The sequence below is a fragment of the Siphateles boraxobius genome, unplaced genomic scaffold, assembly GCF_051911475.1.
Source record: "Siphateles boraxobius isolate OS27281-9 unplaced genomic scaffold, OSU_SipBor_1 3, whole genome shotgun sequence".
Lineage (NCBI taxonomy): Eukaryota > Metazoa > Chordata > Actinopteri > Cypriniformes > Leuciscidae > Siphateles > Siphateles boraxobius.
Window position 1 is genome coordinate 1,964,873 of NW_027508919.1, and position 19,183 is coordinate 1,984,055.

Here is a 19,183-nt window from a genome sequence, read left to right on the forward strand (position 1 = left end):
TGTGGCCACAATCTTACATACGGCTCCTTTAAGTAATTAGAACTAAAACTTGGTAACCATGTATGAATGAAAAAGTATGAATACTATGGAGCGAATCGTGTGCCATATTAAACAAACAAATACAGCATTTTGCAAACAAACTCGATCTGCTTTGCAAAGGAAAACTCGACTCGCAAACAAACATAAAGCAATGTTCAAGTACAAAGGTCAATTTGTGCAAAAATGCAGTGGAGTAACAAATATGTATTGTGTTTTGCAAATATAAATAAATGAGCCTAGATAGGGATGGGGCCGATCCGATCCAGTATCGGTATCGGCTCCGATACTGCCATTTTTGCCGGATCGGGTATCGGTCAGACGAGGCCGATCTAAATCCGATATTGTGTGTTTACTATTGTGTTAATGTTAAGCCCCACAAAAGCATTATAAAGCACCATTAAGTGTTCGTGCACTATATTATAAGTGTTCTGAAGCCATTCTATAGTACAATGTGAGATAGAAATGAATATTTAAGTAATTAAATTCAAGATCACGTAAACTGTTCCCTCCGCTGCGGCTGTCAATCATTCTTCATTCAGCATTCAACAGCGCGGCGCGTTCGGTTATGACGGTCAACTCGATGAAACTCTCCAAGATGTTTCAATGTTAATATTATTATACTTGATCTGTAGATAAAGCTCTATGGTTTCGTATAAAATGACTATCTTGCTGGACTTGCTGTACCTTAATCATGTTACTTTTTACCGTGTGTCTGTTAGATCACAACACTGGAGAGCACTATAATTGTTCTTCACAGTAACTGAAATTTAAAACTGTTAAAAGAAAAGGCTGAATAAACTATTGCGTAGATAGATACTGTATAATACACTACGCATCAATATGTCTTTCCTTTGTGCTTGGAACTTTTCAATGCGGACTCGAAGCGGTGTGCGCTGTGAGTCTGTGTTGCTTCAAGCGCATCATTCTGCGCTTGGGATGGGCATAAGCACTTTGTGCCGCACTGTATTGGAGTCTTTCATAATCATATCATAATACTTTTGCGCAATGAAAGATTATTAAATGTCGCATCTATCATATGTTGCTGCCTCAATAAACAGCTGTGCTATACATATAAAAAATGTCTTAATTTTATAGTAGCTAGACTATGTATATACAATAATTGATCTTTTTGATTTTTGATATCTTGTTTTTCATGAATGTATTTTACAACAATACAAACAGCAATGTGTAACGTTTTACCAGATTTAGTGCTGGTGCCTACACTTATTGTCTCTTATTTGTTCCCCGCTAAATAATGTTTTTTTCACTATGTTCAGATTTGATACAATTATTGTGCACTCGTGATTTTTCTAGACTAAATTTCTAATTTAGTGTATAATATAATTTTTGTCATAGGTTATAATTTTTTTTTTATTTGTTGTTTTTCTTTATAATGAAGTTGTCTGTATTAAGTAGATTGTGTTTAACAGTGTTTACCAGTTCAACACAGAGTTCTAGAAATTCTACTTGATTTAAAAAAAAACTGCGCTGGTATCGGATCCGTATTAGTCGATACTCAGAATATTTGGTATGGGATTGGATCGGTTCAGAAATATGGTATCGTTGCATCCCTAAATGTAATAAATATTGACATGACAATCAATTTGAAACACTTACAGTTGCATATTTATTTTCAGAATGGGATTTTTCCTGTTAATCCTGTTTTTCTGACTTCCTTTTCTAACCTTATACTTACCTCAAGTTGCCTTTTGGGACATATGCATACATGCGTACATATCATACTTGCCTGTTGAGAGGAGTTTATTGCAACATCATATAAAATCAACAATTATAATAATAATAATAATATTAAAGCAAACACAGCTCTGGTATCGGAATAGTATCGGTATCGGCCGATATCCAAATTCAGGTATCGGGATCGGATCGGAAGTGAAAAAATGCGGATCGGTGCATCCCTAAGCCTAGATAATATTTCACAAATAAATACAAACCATCCTACAAATTGCATACAAATGGAGAACTCATTTGTGAGAAAATCGAGCCGAGAGATCTCATAAAAAGCCAAGTGTCTCACAATCAGTGGTGGAAAGAGTACTGAAAAAACATACTCAAGTAAAAGTACCATTACATTCCAAAAAATGTAGTGTGAGTAGAGTAAAAAGTACTTGTCCAAAAAACTACTTGAGTAAGAGTAAAAAAGTAGCTTATTTAAAAGTACTCATGAGTAGTGAGTAGTGAGTACTGAGCTGCAGATTCTACCCCTTCTAATAAACACTACAATTTATACATTTAAAAAAATTGCACATACTGTAATTAACATTATATTTTCTTCTTTGTCAGAAGGATTGAAGAATATATATCATCCATCTTTTTAAAATGCATCAAATCAGTACACTCATCACCATTTAAATCATATTATTTGGGGGGGGAAAGCATTTAAAATTAGGCGAAAAAAACTGGGCCTGAGCATGCTATTGTTGCACATAAAATATCAATATTCATAACTGTGCAAAGAATTCAAAAACCTTTAGAAACTCATATGATAGTTCAGCATCACACACCATGAGATGGGTTAAATAGAGCGATTAAAAAATACCCAATTTCTCTCCAAAACGGTATCAATGTTAGTGTTTTGTTAAATGAGAATCACTAATATTATCAGATTACCTCACCTAATGCACTGAAAAAGGCTAAGATAGTGAGCTAACACTAATTACACACTTTAATTCCATGCTATTAAATATGTTAGAATTTAAACGTAAATGCACATTGTTCTAGAAGGGTGGCATCATCCCTTACATTTAACACGGCTACATTTACTCACATTGTAATGCTGCTGATAATATAATTTGTAAGGAAAATTGTGCATTTAATAGGGAAGTTATATCCAGGAAACTTTTACAAAAGAAACAAACAAACACACACACACACACACACACGCATGTCTCTTTGTAGTCTCGGCAAAGCTGTTTTATCAGCAGCATCCACACACAAAAAAACAAAAGTTCAACATGAAAAATGTTTTTGCGCAAGTGCACTTGCCAAATGAAGACGGATTGTATAATGGATCAATCAAAAAACGTTGTTTATTAACGAGCTGTAACGTTAGTCACAGACTGACATAATAAATGCAGTTCAAGTTAACGCGATGGTTCATAGAGTGCACTGATTCTGAATCTGGCGGCATGGCGAGCGCGAGACGCGGCAGTGCACAGATCGTGACGCGCGTCTCTCTATAATGTGATTGTGAAGTAAATGGGAGCGGGAATTCACCGCATTATGAACTCGTCACGCAATACCCCCAACCTCAGACCAAATGTTAGGCCATTTAGACAGGCCAGCCTATATAAATATCATATTAAGCAGAAATGTGAAATGTACCTTAGCATATTAGAGGAAGACGCTGATATCTGGATTGAATTGATGCGTGAAGAATGCACTTCCACAGCAGTCACGAGTAACAGCAGGAATAGGCGGTTAAAGTTGTTCTATGCTTAATTTGATTTGATGACAGTCACGAGACGATTACTCAATCCAATCACGTTGATGGATAAAAATAAAATGAAATTAGGCTAAAACAAGCATATGTAACGAGTAACGACCACAAACAGAAGGAAAATAGCGGAGAAAAAGTACAGATACATCACTTAAAATGTACTCAAGTAAAAGTAAAATTACACAATTTTTAAACTACTCAAAAAAGTACAATTTCTGAAAAAAACTACTTACGTGAGTATTTGTAATTCGTTACTTCACACCCCTGCTCACAATCAAAACAGACAGATATTCATTTGTATGCATTAGATTTGGTATTTGTTCAAAGGTTACATGCAATTTGTAGGATGGTTTGTATTTATTTGTGAAATATTGTCTAGGCTCATTTATTTATATTTGCAAAACACAATACATTTTTTACTCCACTGCATTTTCGCACAAATTGAACTTTGTACTTGAACATTGCTTTCTGTTTGTTTGTGAGTTGATTTTTCCTTTGCAAAGCAGATCGAGTTTGTTTGCGAGTCGAGTTTTCCTTTGAGAAACAGATCGAGTTTGTTTGCAAAATGCTGTATTTGTTTGTCTAATTATGGCACATAATTCGCTCCATAGAATACACATTTGTCATTTTAACTGAACTTTGGACTGGTGGTGCTCAAGACATTGTTGGTCATTCAGTGTTTTTTGTATTAAAAAAAAAGAACAATAATACTAAGATAATAAACTACTACTATTAACAATATAAACCACACTAAGGATTGATGAGCTGCTGGGTTCATGAATATTAATCACGTTGTCGGTTCGCTCAAACTGATTTATTGAAATCCAAACAGGGACAGTAATAGGTGAGCGGCAGCCAATGAGATTGCCGTTTGCGTATTAGTTTCTGATTGCTCATAAAGGCTGAATATTTCCAAAAGAACTTTTTACAGGAACATACAACAAATACCAGTAATATCGTTTCCATGTAGCACGTCAATTCTGTGTGGTATAAGACTCTCTCAATCTCTCTTTGAGTGTGTGAGAAACACTGAGCGCTCTCAGCAAAGCGATGGCAAGTCGGGCACCTCACACTAGTGTTTACTGTGTGTCAATCAAATGCACAGTGCATTCATTGGGATGAACTGAAATAGTGCGCTTTACGGACCACTTGACAGAGAGCAAAACTCTCAAGCGCTCAGTCAGTGTTTGGTGAGTAAAAATATATAATAAACTCCACCTCAGCTTCACGTTCACCTTCCGCCATAGTTGTTTTCGCTCTGCACATGAGCTGCGAATGGGTCCCAAACAGAAATACGTCATCAACTAGGTTGACATTATTATCGAGGGAAGATTGATAATCCTTATTGTGAGGAGATTTTTTACTGGTATATCGCAAACTATAATAATACCCCCATCCATAGGAGATGGTTGGAGCATGTTCTGTTTCCAAATGCATGTTATAATTGACCCAAACTGCAGCTATATTTACACACACACACACACACACACACACACACACACACACACACACAGCAACATGTTTTGCTTCAAGGAATATGAGAAATAAGAGAAAGATGAATACAGAGAGAGAAGACAGGGGTGGAGGATAAAAAAGAGACAGAAAAACACCCGTATCATGAAAACAAACCAACAATAAACCAGACGGACGGAAAACAACTTCTGCTTCTCTCTCCCATCAAAGAGACGCTGACAAGACTGTCACCCACATAGACAGAGAGAGAGAGAGAGAAATCCTCCATTCAGTGAGCTGGAAAAACCTTGAGAAAGAGCTTCACCATCCAGTAAAACACACGCCTCCTTTAATGATACGGATGGGAAAATTTGTTTTACTTCAATATGTAAACAGCCTGTTAAACATACACATGAATCTGCCTCACTGTGCCTGTCTATCTGTCTGAGATGGAAGAAAACACTATATTTCACTTGCTAAAGCCACTGACGGGGTGAAAGCCAAAGGTTCAAACACACACATGAAGGCAGGTCCTGCTTTCTGCTGAAATATCTTTTTTCAAACAAAATTAGCTGACATTTGGACTATGGGTTCATTTCTGAAGTTGTTTTTGAAGCAATGGCTGCGCACAGAGGAGAGGTAAGAGAGGCAACACACAAACACACACAGCTTTCATTTTTCATCCACTGCTTTACCTCTGGTGTTTAAATGCCTCAAACCCTGAACTCACAGTTAACGTGCTATTAAAGTGCATTGCATCCTGGGAAGAGACTAACCTCCAAACTCCCACATCATGCGATACAGGTCTCTTAGTAGGACTTTGCTCACTTTCAAGCGCCTGATTGATCGATTGATTGGTGGTGTGTCTGCAGCCCTGTCAATAGGTCAAACATTCCCTCACACATTAACACAGATCACGGTCTGCCATGATGGACCACAGAGAGAAAGACAAAAGGATTTTATATTTATAATTGTATATTTACTACCATTCAAAAGCTTAGGGTTGAATACTTTTATTCAGCAAGGATGCATTAAATTGATCAAATGAGACAGTAAGACATTTGTAAGGTTACAAAATAAATGCTGTTCTTTTGAACTTTCTATTCATTAAAGAATCCATAAAAACATGTAGCAGCACAACTGTTATCAACATGACAATAAGAAATGTTTCTTGAGCAGCAAATCAGCATATTAGAATGATTTCTGAAATATCATGTGACACTGAAGACTGGAGTAATGATGCTGAAAATATTATGTGTATAAACAGTGTATGTGACTAATGCTGTAGTGATTTTTACCATATGTAAAATTACTGAATCTGATTGTCATAGTCAGACAGATCGGCATTCGGTCTCAAAACCTACTTTTCTACTACGTAATGTTTTGTGCATCTTAGGCAAATCTGAACACATCAATGATGTCCAAAAGTGATGTTTAAAGTTGCAGCTCACTAGGTTTTGAGTAGGGTTGGGGGAAAAAATCGATTCTTAGATGCATCGCGATGCGGACGTGGACGATTCTGAATCGATTCACAAATGTCAAAAAACGATTTTCAAAAAAAAAAAACTTTTTTTTTTTTTGGGATATATAGCCTATTTATAATGACGTAATATTGACGGAACGCAAAAGACGGAATTCTGAAGCGCGGAAGTGCAGTGCCCGGACCGTCTGTCTGTGGCGTGTGCACATAACAGAGACGCGATGGCTGAGCGCGAAATCCAGACACCCTCCTCGTTAAAAGCTGACGTGTGGAAATATTTTGGCTTCTATGAAGTTGAAGGTTGAAAGGAGCTGGACAAGAGCCACACTAGTTGTAAGCTTTGTAGAATAAAACTAAAATATTTCGGCAACACGACAAATATGAGAAGCCATATGACACGTTTCCACCCAGAGGAGGAAAAACACTCGGCTGTACCAGAGCCGTTTCTCTCTATGGCTCTGGGCCGTACCGGTGTTCAGACGATTTCTGCTGCCTTGTCGAAAAATGCTACCCAAGCGCGAATCGATCATAGATAATGTTGATTCATTCTCAATTGTTTCCATAATGGTGTAAATCTCACAATATTATGACATCGTTATTTCATTTTAATCAGGTAAGTGTATGGGGAGCATATTTTGATATTTTAAATGAACCAGCAATTATCACATTTGATGTAACAAGTAAAAATGACATTATTATATGAAATAAAATTATAATAAAATTCGAAGTTAAGAGTACAGTATAATGTACTGTTTTTATTTTTAAAACGGTGTGAAAAGTAAAAATTATCATCAAATATTCATCTTTGACCTGTCAAAGTTTCCTACAAGTCTCCACAGCAAGGATGCATAGATTTATGTGCGTGGTAAGCAGAAGAAAATTAGTCTGCACATGCGCATAACCAGTAAGTAGCACATCTCGATGGGTAGAATGAATCGTCAGAACACCTGTTGTTATTATTAATTTACTACAAGTATGCTGCTAGTTCAGGCACACATTTATTTTCCTGTTGGTTCTTTGCAATGTTAATAAAATATATTGTACGTTAATTCTTTATGGGTCATTACTTTGTACTTTTAAAGCAAAGTATTTATATTCACTCACACACACACACACAAAAAAAAGATTCAGATAATCGATAATCGCTTTAGCATCGAATCGCAGCCCTCTGAATCGTAATCGAATCGAATCGTGAGGTGCCTGGAGATTCCCACCCCTAGTTTTGAGACACAGCCTCCGATAGAGATAAAAATGTCTACACCGGTAGTTCCAAATTATCTGTCTTTCTAAGACACTTCAGAATTGAAATCTGTCCTTGCAGCTCTCCTAGTCCTTCACTTCATCCCTCTATTCTCATCATGGACACGTTCACAGAACTTGCTCAGCACAGTCATCACAGTCCCAGCTGTGAGCACTCAGTGTAATACAGTCTGTCAGCACACGCGCACACACACTCACACACACACTGTTCAATCCCGTGGGTTTACACACCAGCCTCTCTTACAGTCATGTTCCCTCAGCAATTCTGTTTGGCTTTTCTGCCCAGTCTAATGAATTAACAAATCAATAGAAACCGTCGCAACACACATGCTCACAAAAAGTAGAAGGAACCAAGTTTAAGATAGCACAGCTAGATGCAAAAAACAAACCTGTGAAAAATATAATCTGGATCCGGGTGCATGACCCTTCTAATGATGGTAGAAAACAGTCAGCGATATTGCAGCTGATTTAGGCAGGTGTGTGTGTGTTGCAGGGCTGATTTCACGGCTGATGGAGCACAGGGTCAGAATGTGTCAAAGAGAGTGAATGAGAGAAGGAGAGAGAGAGGGGGGAAGGGAAAGTCAGACGTAGGACAAAGGAAATGATTTTAGAAACGGGCTCTACATCGGTCCCCTTAAACATGCTGGTCTTCAACCAGCAGCTGGAATAGTTCTAATCAGAAGGCAGAGAGCAGGATAATGTCATCGGCAAGTGCAGTATAACTTAAAACCCCAAATAAACTCAAACCCTTCATAATAAACAATGAATCTGAATACATTTAAAGTGCCTGACGCATTGCTCTGAGGTGCAGCGTGATTCACATTCAGTGGACAGGCATTCAGTTCTTATTTTCATCACACAGCAAATCTACTCCACTCCAGCCACTCTGTTTTGTCCTTTTATCTGAATTTATTTTATACAAATACAAATATTATACAAATTTTATGCAGGTGAATTGATTACTACTTACTTGGATTGAGCTGAGAATGCCTTTTAAAGTGCATTCAATTGCTGAATTTGAATTGGGGCAGCAAACAGAATACAGAATGCAGTTTGAATTTGAATGTACACTCAATCCCAATTCACCCCTTGCCCCTACCCCTTGTTTTCGAGTGTACCCCTTGGCCCTTAAAACAGAGTTACAAGGGCTAAGGGGTTGAAATATATTTCCCTACGAAATGGAACAACCCTTCATGAACCCGATACGTCATCAGTTGTCGATGATGGCTCTGACGTTACAGAAGCAACGAGTTTTTACAGGATTTCTCCATGACAACGATTGACAATGAGCGAATTGGGATTGAGCCTAAAATTTGCTGGATTCTCTTTTTACCCAAACTGCTAGATTCTGCCTGTTTCTTGTGTAAAATTGTCACAGTGTTGGACAGTTTTGTGTAACCCACTGCTGGTTTAAGTTTCACTGACAGTTAAAAAATTATGCATTTCCTCACAAACTATCCAGTCTGCTGCTTTATAATAACCCACTGGTGGTTTCCCAAACTAGATTAAACTGGATCGGTTTGTCAATGGTCATTTTGTCTTCTGTCCCATAAGTAAGCAAAATTATAAAAAAATGACATTCCAAGAAATTATTGTACTAAACAAAAACTGTAATAAATGGAATGATACGATACACTGATGGAAACAATCAATAGAACGACAGACAGTGAGTTAAGCTATTATTCATCTCTCAAGTCACTGGAAATGCAGTTCTGATAAAGGTTCACACACACCTATTAGCAGCACAAATTTTGGCCCAGGTGCAGTTGATATGATTGTGAACAAAGCCAAACGATTTTATGACCTGTCATATATACTTTAATAGTCCTCATGTCAAGCATGAATAACAACAAAATAAAACAATAAATTGCATCACTCTTTTTCTCTGCAGTCTTGTAACATAAGAACCTCCAAACATGATCAATATCAATTTTCCTAAAAAACGTTTTCTATCAAATTAGACCATGTACTTATGATATCTTGTTTTTTTGTAGATTTACAAACCCATTACTTATAAGTATGCCACTTGAAATCAGGATGTAAAGGGTTAACAGTGAGTGTCAACAGAGAGCTTAAATATCACATAAATATAAAGCTTGAATAATCGGTATCGGTATCGGTATCGGTCGATCATGATGACAAGAAACCGGTAGTTTGTATCGACTGCAAAAATCCTGATAGGAGCATCCCTAGTTTGCACAACTCCATTTTAGCTACTTATGTGTTAATTATTAAATAAGTCTGACTGATTAATTAGTAAGTTTATAATTACTTTATTATTTTTTTTTGTTTCGGCTTTTGGCCAAGCACATCCTGAATTTTTGGTTTCGGCCCAGAATTTTTTTCTGATGCATACCTAGATAAAACCAAAATTTCCAGACTCTCCTCTGCTGTCCTCAGCGCTCCTCTCTTTAGACGGTGAGCAGTTTCTCAGTAATGAGGCTCATTAACATGGCAGTCACAGCGGTCCCAGTGGATCCATACCACACACACACAAGGTCTCTCTTATGATTGTGCCCTTTGAGTTCTCTCATAAGTGACTTAAAAGGACACAGAATCGAATCAAATTGAACTGTACAGTCAGAAGAACACCTCCTGAATTTGCACTTTTCCAATGATCAAATGATGGTCAGATCTCTGCTGTTTAAATGCTGCTTGATTTAGCTCTGACAAACGATTGATTTCAGTATTCAAACTCAATTTAATGATGACATTATATCCCAGACATACATTAAAGGCGGGATGGGTGATTTGTTCCAGAAACACTTTTTGTTATGCTGGTTGAAAGCCTCTTCACATCCTGATGGCAATCATTAAGTTAAGTGGCCTAAATATATTTGTATTGTCTGTGGAAGGCGTAGGACCATAAAATGTTCGTCCAATCATTGAATTCAGTCCGTATGCAAAGATATAATGTCCTACCTGCCTGTCAACGTATGCATTTCCCAACCTCCGCGCACCTGCTCGCGCAGAGATCACACGTCATCAGCGTGTTTCATGCTACGACAGAGAGTTAAACAGACGCCAGTCACTGCTTAGTAACAACAGCCACCTTTTACATTTACGACTGAACCAAAACAACCAGCTTATGCTGCGTTCACACCATAACTGTAATTTGGAAGAGATGGAAAACCCGTGACGTTATACTCTGAGCAGTTTGTGACTCGAATGTATGCGTTTCAGTGGCAAAACTATCAATGGCGAAATGAATCTGCAGCAGACAGGTGGTACAGGTCAGTGCTCTTTAAGTTGTTTCTGTTCATTATTATTGTAATAGTATGTGCTTTGAGACATGAGGTAGTTTAACGTCGTCTCGTGATGCTTTGCAAACTCTGCTGTGTGCGTTCATGTGTTTTGAAGGATGTCGTCACATTCATTCTAAAAATTGCCTACCCCACCTTCAAAATTTATGGTAAAATAATGCTTCCATATTTTAAACATCACAAAACTGCATAGGACAAACCCAAAACAAGACCTGCAGCATTTCATTAATAAGATTTAAAATAAAAAAAATAAGACCTCATGTTCACATCCAGTATTTCCACATCTTCTGACAGCTGTAACCTCACCTCTACTGTCCAACTGCATCCAATTCATTCCCATCAGCCCTTAGGAAGGATAGTCAGTCCTTCACATTTAAAGAAACGATTTGACAAGGTCATTTTTCTTTTCTGTGTTGATGTGTTTCCTGATGAAAGAGGAAGTTGCAGCAGAACATAATATGCAAGATGAATCATCAAAACATTTTGTGTAGTTTTTCTAAAGGAGCATTTTTAATATTTAAATCTGCTGCAAGTGTAATCTTGTCAACTTATGACTTATGAGCATACAAATGAACTAAAAGATACAGACACGGACTAAAAACTAAACAACTCTGATTTAATGTGGTCTCTACAAAAAGTAAAGATTTTGATTAGAACCAAAAAGATCACTTAACCAAATGAGATCTGCAGTGATGACGTATTTTAAATAATTTATAAGTTAGCAACACTGGTTTCCTCTGTTTCCTTCAACACTGGTTGCCAATAGGATTTTTCAATTGGTTTTTGGATTATTGCAGAAAATGAGCTCTATGACCAACAAAAGTTTATGATTAATACAAATTTTTTCATCAAGATAATCTTCACAAATGAACAAAACTTTTACGAATATTGAAGCCTAAATTAAATTGCCAGAAGTGAAAACCTACATTCAGGCTATAAGCGAACAACACCACACCTACTTGTTAAAGTAAATGCTCAAATTGAGATATTACTTATGTATGTTATGTTGTAGAATAAAATGTGAAAATGTCTTGAGCTTGTGTTAAAAACATTGGGGGGAAAAAACCCACTGACTTCAGGAGGATGGAACCGGAAGTGCTAAAGCTAAATAATAATACTATTAAAGGGTTATTAAATCGTTTTTGAATGCATTTCACTTTCGCTTTCGAATTCGCAATCACGCATACTCAGTGTATTGGAAGCGATAAGACTCCTGCTGCGACTCTGCAGCTCATGCTGTATGGAGCAGAGCAGACGCTTTCAGTTTATAAATGTAGCGTCCATTGTCTAATCGAACTAAATTGTTTTTATTTCTATAAAAAAGCAAAACGACAGTGGGGGCGGTACCGCGGTGGGCAAGTAATGTAATCGGTGTACGGCTGAATACCCTGTAACATCGATAACACCGACTACCTCAGCAAGCCTACTTTGAAGCCGCTTTAAAACAATTTCTAATGTACAAAGCGCTATTAAAATAAAGATGATCAGACTTAAAATGCTACCTCGTTTTTGAGTTTTGGCCAACAAAAAAACAATTTCTCTGCATCCCATTAGAACCTAAGATATACAAACTTAAGAACCCAATTCAGCCAAAATTGGTTCTTTATAAGTATAGGGTTTTTCGCTTTTAAACCTGCCAAGTGGATGGAAAAACAATGCAGAATAAAACCTGCTGCAGCCAGAGCATTGCATTAGACAGGCCCACACAGATTTCACAACGACCTTTAAAACGACCACTAATTTCAGGCTTCAGACCGTTACAGAAAAAGAAAGCCTTTCAATATGTGTGTGTGTGTGTGTGTGTGTGTGTGTGTGTGTGTGTGTGTGTGTGTGTGTGTGTGTGTGTGTGTGTGTGTGTGTGTGTGTGTGTGTGTGTGTGTGTGTGTGTGTGTGTGTGTGTGTGTGTGTGTGTTTGTTTAAAAATGTCTGTCTATGCTAGATCTTCAGAAAACCCTTAGTTTAAAGCTTTTAAACCATCGGCTCAACACTACCTGTCATCTCTCACCCTGACAGACTGATGGAGCTTCTGGAGTTATTACTCAAATTCAAACAGCACACACTCACATACACCAACATATAGCAAAATAGGACTTAGAGCTATGACGTATCTAACGCACAGCGGTAAAATGTGTGTCAGAGATTTTGCTATACCATTTAAACTGTAAACATATTAGAGCAGAACTGTTTTACGATATATATATATATACATGAGAGAAAAACAGATTTCAACATATGTCGCAGGTGTGCATACATCAGCTAAATAACAGCAGGGTTGTGCGCTCAGAATTGAATAGACAGTGTTTTTTAAATTCCAATTGGATTCCTGAATTTGAATTCATTTTTAGTTGAGGTAGCAAAACAGAATGGAGAATTGAAATTGAAATTGAAATTTAAAATAAACTGAAATGCAAAGAAAATCATACTGCAAGGCACGTGCGGGGGGGGGGTTTGGGTGCTCGAGCCCCTGCCCTTTTTCAAAATTAAACCAAAGTGCCCTTCTCAAACAAATATCAATGATAATATTGTGGTCAATAAAGAAAATGCATTTGATTATAATTAACGTGAGCTTAGGCTACTTTAGTTTTGTACACATTGTCCTTTATTTTTACGTTTCTGTCAGTCTGAAGTGTCGTTGCCATAACGCGTTGCTATGGGTTGCGTCACTTGCGTGTGACTGTCTTGCTTCGGACTTCACTGAAGAGGTCAGTCTCCCTTCGAGGGTCGAAAACTCCGGAGTCGTGTGTGTGGACGGCAAGCGCAACCGTAGTGTTATGCGTTTTAAAATGAAAATGCACTGGTGTAAAACATGTTCCACATCGGAAAATGATGCTCTCGAGCGAAATATGGTTCTTTCAGTGAGTAGGCCTATATGGCTTGACTGCAATTTTTTCACTTTTTTTTCAATAATAAAAGGTAGTGTGTCAATTCAATTAAAAATCAAAATCACATATTTGAAAATATTACATATTATATTATATTACATATAATAAAATATCAAAATAATTAATTGAAGCCTGTTTGTCATGTATAATACACCGGCCAATCGTCATCTGGCACAACAAGTTCAAATTTCACTGGAAAATGTGAAATGGAGAGGTAATTTTCCGGTCATTCATAAATAGTTTGAAAATTACATTTATGAAGTGATCTGAATCTGCGTCGTTGAAACAGTGGATGCTAATTGACTACAAAGCACTGCACACAACCAGCACCAAAAGTAGCATTAATGGTAAGTAGTAAAAATTATTACAATTTAAAAAATTATTACAATTTAAAATAATAGTTTCTATTTTAATATACTTTAAAAAATATATACATGATTCTTCAGAAATCATTCTAATATGCTGATTTATTATCAATGTTGGAAACAGTTTTTTAATTGAACCTGCGATACTTTTATCAGGATTCATTGACGAATAAAAAGTTAAATGTAAAATAGTTTCTATTTTAATTGAATGTTGTTCTAAGTCTTAACTGTCACTTTTTTATATCAATTTAGCACATCCTTGCTGAATAAAAGTATTAATTTATTTATTTATTTTTAAAAGAAAGAAAATGACTAACCCCAAACTTTTGAACGGTAGTGTATATTGGTACAAAATATTACTATTTTAATATGCTGTTATTTTTTTAACTATGAATCCTGTTATATATGTTTGACTGGCTGGTATAAAAACTTTAAAGGCCTTTTTCTCTGTTTCTTTGTTTACGTAGTTACTGTACTTAGCCTTTGTAGGGCAGAATAGTATAAAGTATAATTTTAATAGAAAACAATTATTTAAAATTTTAGTAATATTTCACAATATTACTGTTGTTTACTGTATTTTAGATCAACTAAATACAGCCTTGATGAGCATAAAATGCTTCTTTAAAAAAACATTAAAAATAGAAGTGTCCAGACTTTTGGCTGGTAGGCTACTTATATACTATAATATATATATATATATATATATATATATATATATATATATATATATATATATATATATATATGCCCCTTTTTTACATTTGCCCCTGGGGAACTCTCTGCTCGTCCCTGCTGCAATTACTGTGATTTTGAATTAGATAAAGAAAGCTCGTCAAAACAAACTTTAAACGATGGCTTGACAAAGCCTTGTCTGAAAATTTTAATACAAAGTTTTAAAAAAGTCAGAAGTTTTTGTACTTTATTTAGCCTAGCTACATATGCATCATCATATTTAATCAATTAACTTTGATTTTATGGATCAAGGTGGAAGAACGCTTTGTTTCCCAGAATACCATTACCTGTTGCATTTCTTTAAAATTGGAATTCTGATTGTTTCATCTAATGAGAATTGAATCTGTTTATACTAGTTTTGCACTTATATATTGTAGAGATGCACCGATTACAATTTTCTTGGCCGATTCCGATTTCCGATTTTCCATGAGTTTGGCCTGCCGATACCGATTTTAGCCGATTCCGATTTCATTTTTTCTAACCACTTTACAGCAAACATAAATATTTATTTTCTATCTTTTCTTTAATAGAACATTTTAAATAAAATAGAACTATATAAATTATTACTCCTGGTGTGGGAAATCCACACATATCTGAGTGCAGAGTTATGGTATGGAAGAACCATTTTCTTTTCCATATATTCAACTAAAAAAAATAAAAGGTATATTTACTTATTTAGGAAACTAAACTTCTGCATGAAAACAGTTAATGGCAATAAAATATTATATAAATAGCAAATAAAAATAAAATAAATATAGCCTTGCAGTATAAAGATGTTTCTCAAAACACACACACACACACACACACACACACACACACACACACACAGGCCTATTGCAATCACTTGTACATCAATGGCAAGTTTTATTTCGCAAACAGTTGTTCTCTCGTCTGCCACATGTCCAGCCAGGCTAAACAATCACTTTAAAGGGTTAGTTCGCCCATAAAAGACATGTAGTTGTATGGAATCCTTACCAGCACTATAGTGCATACACACTGACCCTTTATGTAGTCACCTCCCTGGTCAGAGTTCTGTTGACGTTGACAGCAGCGCGGATTGATAGAAATGGAAAGAAAATAGTGCCGATTAAAACTGAGGTATGAATTTTGACCGGCGTGTTTTTTTTTGTGTGTTAAATTAATCAGGCTTTGAAACGTAAATAATTTTTTCACATAAAAACGCACAGTTTTGAGGCTCCGGAAACAAACCGGGAGTACTTTCTTGAAAAACTTCCAGCGGCCAAAACTCTGACCAGGGAGGTGACTACAGAGTGGGTCAGTGTGTATGCACTATAGTGCTGGTAAGTATCTCATACACCTTCATGTCTTAAATGGGCGAACTAACCCTTTAATTGAGCGCGAGCAGCGCAAACAAAAATAGACTCTGCGCCGAAACCCCACTTCACTGCTGTTCACGTGACACTCCTGCTCAACGCTCACGCGCTGCTCCTGCTCTCGGTGTGAATGCACTCATTGATTAACATGCACGGCGGGGAAAAAAAAAACCCGCGTTGCTCATGCTTGCGGTGTGAAACGGCCGTAATTCACGCGGTTTCTTACATGTGCATTCCGTGTGCACGTGTAATGCTGATGTTGCGTGATGTTAATCATGCGGCGCCCGAGTACATTTGACCGGCAAAAAAATCGGAATATGTCAGACTGAACGGCCGGTCACCGGTCACGGCCGATCACGTGAAAATCGGCCGATTCCGGTCACCAGCCGATCAATCGGTGCATCTCTTAATATACTGTGAAACTGGTTTTGCATTGATGCCAGAGTTTATTTCTTATGAATAGTCTGATCTTTTCCGCTGTGTGTCCTTCAAAGAAAAAGAATAAAAAATAGATGAAGAGCCTTTCATTTGTGTACCATTTCATTTACTGGCTTATCTAAAAATATCATTAGCAGATAGTTATATAATTTATAAACCATTTGCACATTATCAGAAAAATTACTACATTGTTATCTACACATTCTCATATCGAGATGTAAGTTGTTGGTCATCCTACCCATCTCGTGTGTGTGTGTGTGTGTGTGTGTGTGTGTGTGTGTGTGTGTGTGTGTGTGTGTGTGTGTGTGTGTTAATGTCCTTGTCACCTTCCCTTTCAAAGATTATCTGACTGCATCAGCATTCATAATATCACCTCTCATTAACACAGAAAAATTACTAACACAGAGAAAGAGAGAGGCAGAGATAAAGAATGTGTGGAGAGAGAGAGAGAGAGAGAGAGAGAGAGAGAGAGAGAGAGAGAGAGAAAGAGAGAGAGAGAGAGAGAGAGAGAGAAAGAGAGAGAGAAAGAGAGAGAGAGAGAGAGAGAGAGAGAGAGAGAGAGAGAGAGAGAGATCCATAGTAAAAGACAGAGGCATGAAGAGACTCTTCATTTCACCTCCTGCAATCACTTCATCCATATAAAGAGCCTCCGAACCCCACTGATCTCACTCTCATATAGATCCCACAGTTGCGAACCCCTGAACACACTTATGGACAGGTGCTTCATTTTGAGATCTCAATCTCTCCAGTGTGGATTACACAACACATGCACGCAACACACAGGCTGCATCCCAATTGGCATACTTTGACTGCATACTAAAACTATGCACACACCAGTATCCAAGAACGGCAGTAAACAAGACAGTAACCACATATCTAAGGATTTAAGGGCCAAAATGTTCTAACTGAAGAACCAACCACTGATATCTGATACCGGAAATCTGATCTAATTCCCCTCTGTTCAAGGTGATTATGGGCCTGATACAAAATCATAAAACAAGTACAGTGTACCCACAACTAACAACTTTCTTACCAATAACATTTACCGTACACTTAAAAAGCCCTAACAGTTCTAATGTTTTTCAACTTTTTGAATCTGACAGTTCCTGTGCTTTTATGTATTCAGACATAATTTGCCCTACTGCTGTTTGCATATTATATAGGCTAGTGGATATTAAGTGTGCATATTGAGCTTCTATAAAAGTAATTTTACGTAATATTCGGCCCAAAAACCACAAACATGTTATCTACCTAATCACTTTGGCATACTGTTTTCAATGTCATCTAATTCTGAATGTACTGTACTAATCCTAATCTTGCATACTAAATTTAGTAGGGATAGTATACAAACACTATGAATACAGCCACATTCACACAAGCTCACACATATCCATTATTTTGAATAACGTTATATGAGGTAACGTTATATTATAAACACTAGACAACTCCTAACCGTAAAATATACCTTTAACGTTAGGCGTTTTAGATTTTAATTAATACATTATTTTGCCAATTTATGAAGCTTTTACCTACTGGGAAAGACAACAAAAGAAGGGTCAATCAGCTTTTGCTATTTTTCAGGGAATTTTTAGAGAATTCCCAAGCAGGGAAAACACAGAGACCATCCTTTGACTTTTGTTCTGAATTAAGCTAAGTAAAATGTCTACAGACCTCTGCGGGGACATTTGGTCCATAGAAGTTTAGTGCAAAACGCACACACACCCAGTAGCATAAGGAAATATAGTGGTTAAACTCACGTCGCGGAATTTGTTCCAGTATTTGCTTTTGTCGTACTGGGACACGGTGCTCATCCACTTATCATTGTCCAGCGGGTTTCCGTCACTGTTGCCGGTAACCGACACCGTCAAAAACACCAGGGACACGAACAGACCGAGACTCAACATCATCTGAGAGAGAAAGAAAGAGAGAGCAGGTGAAAAAATTAGGCACGGGACACTTCCTTTTTGAGTTTGAGAGGACTTTCATTTAAACAAGCCCAAACAATAAAACATCAAAAAGCTCACTAATACGTATCCAATAAACAACTCCAGAGCCTCACATGCAGGGCGCGGCTTATTTCTGGATTATAAATCCGCTGAATATGTCCATTTGATCTGATTAATCATCCCTGAGGAAGAGAAAATCCTGAGGTGACTGACAAACAAAAATAACGGACTTTAACGGGCGAGTAAAACGGCTCGCGCTTCCCGCGTTCGACTCCTTGAGTGCGAGCTTCACTGCCATCTGGTTTAATTGCCTTCATAGTATTATAACGACATTATTCGTTTCACTCACCTCAAGACGGGACTGTTCTCGATTCCCGGGGCCAAACTGAACGGGTGATTGGAGACCGGGCGGGCGGCGCGTCCGTGGGACCGTAAAGTATCCGAGACACGGGAGAGTGGGTGAGTTTCCTCAGATCTTGTAGCTGCTGCACTGAACACGACCGGGAGAAACGGACCCGTGTAATGGAACGGTGAG

The 19,183-nt window shown here is 37.3% G+C and overlaps 1 protein-coding gene across 1 annotated transcript in view; it reads right to left on the bottom strand.

The window, feature by feature from the left end:
• spock1 (SPARC (osteonectin), cwcv and kazal like domains proteoglycan 1) overlaps positions 1-19,183 on the bottom strand; it is a 214,858-nt gene extending 195,675 nt beyond the window's left edge. Inside the window, exons 1-2 of the mRNA XM_077247341.1 lie at positions 18,998-19,183; positions 18,460-18,609 (exon numbers count right to left, since the gene is read on the bottom strand). Coding sequence (XP_077103456.1) covers positions 18,460-18,609 — 150 coding nt within the window. The 5' untranslated portion in view covers positions 18,998-19,183. The remainder of the gene's footprint in view (positions 1-18,459; positions 18,610-18,997) is intronic.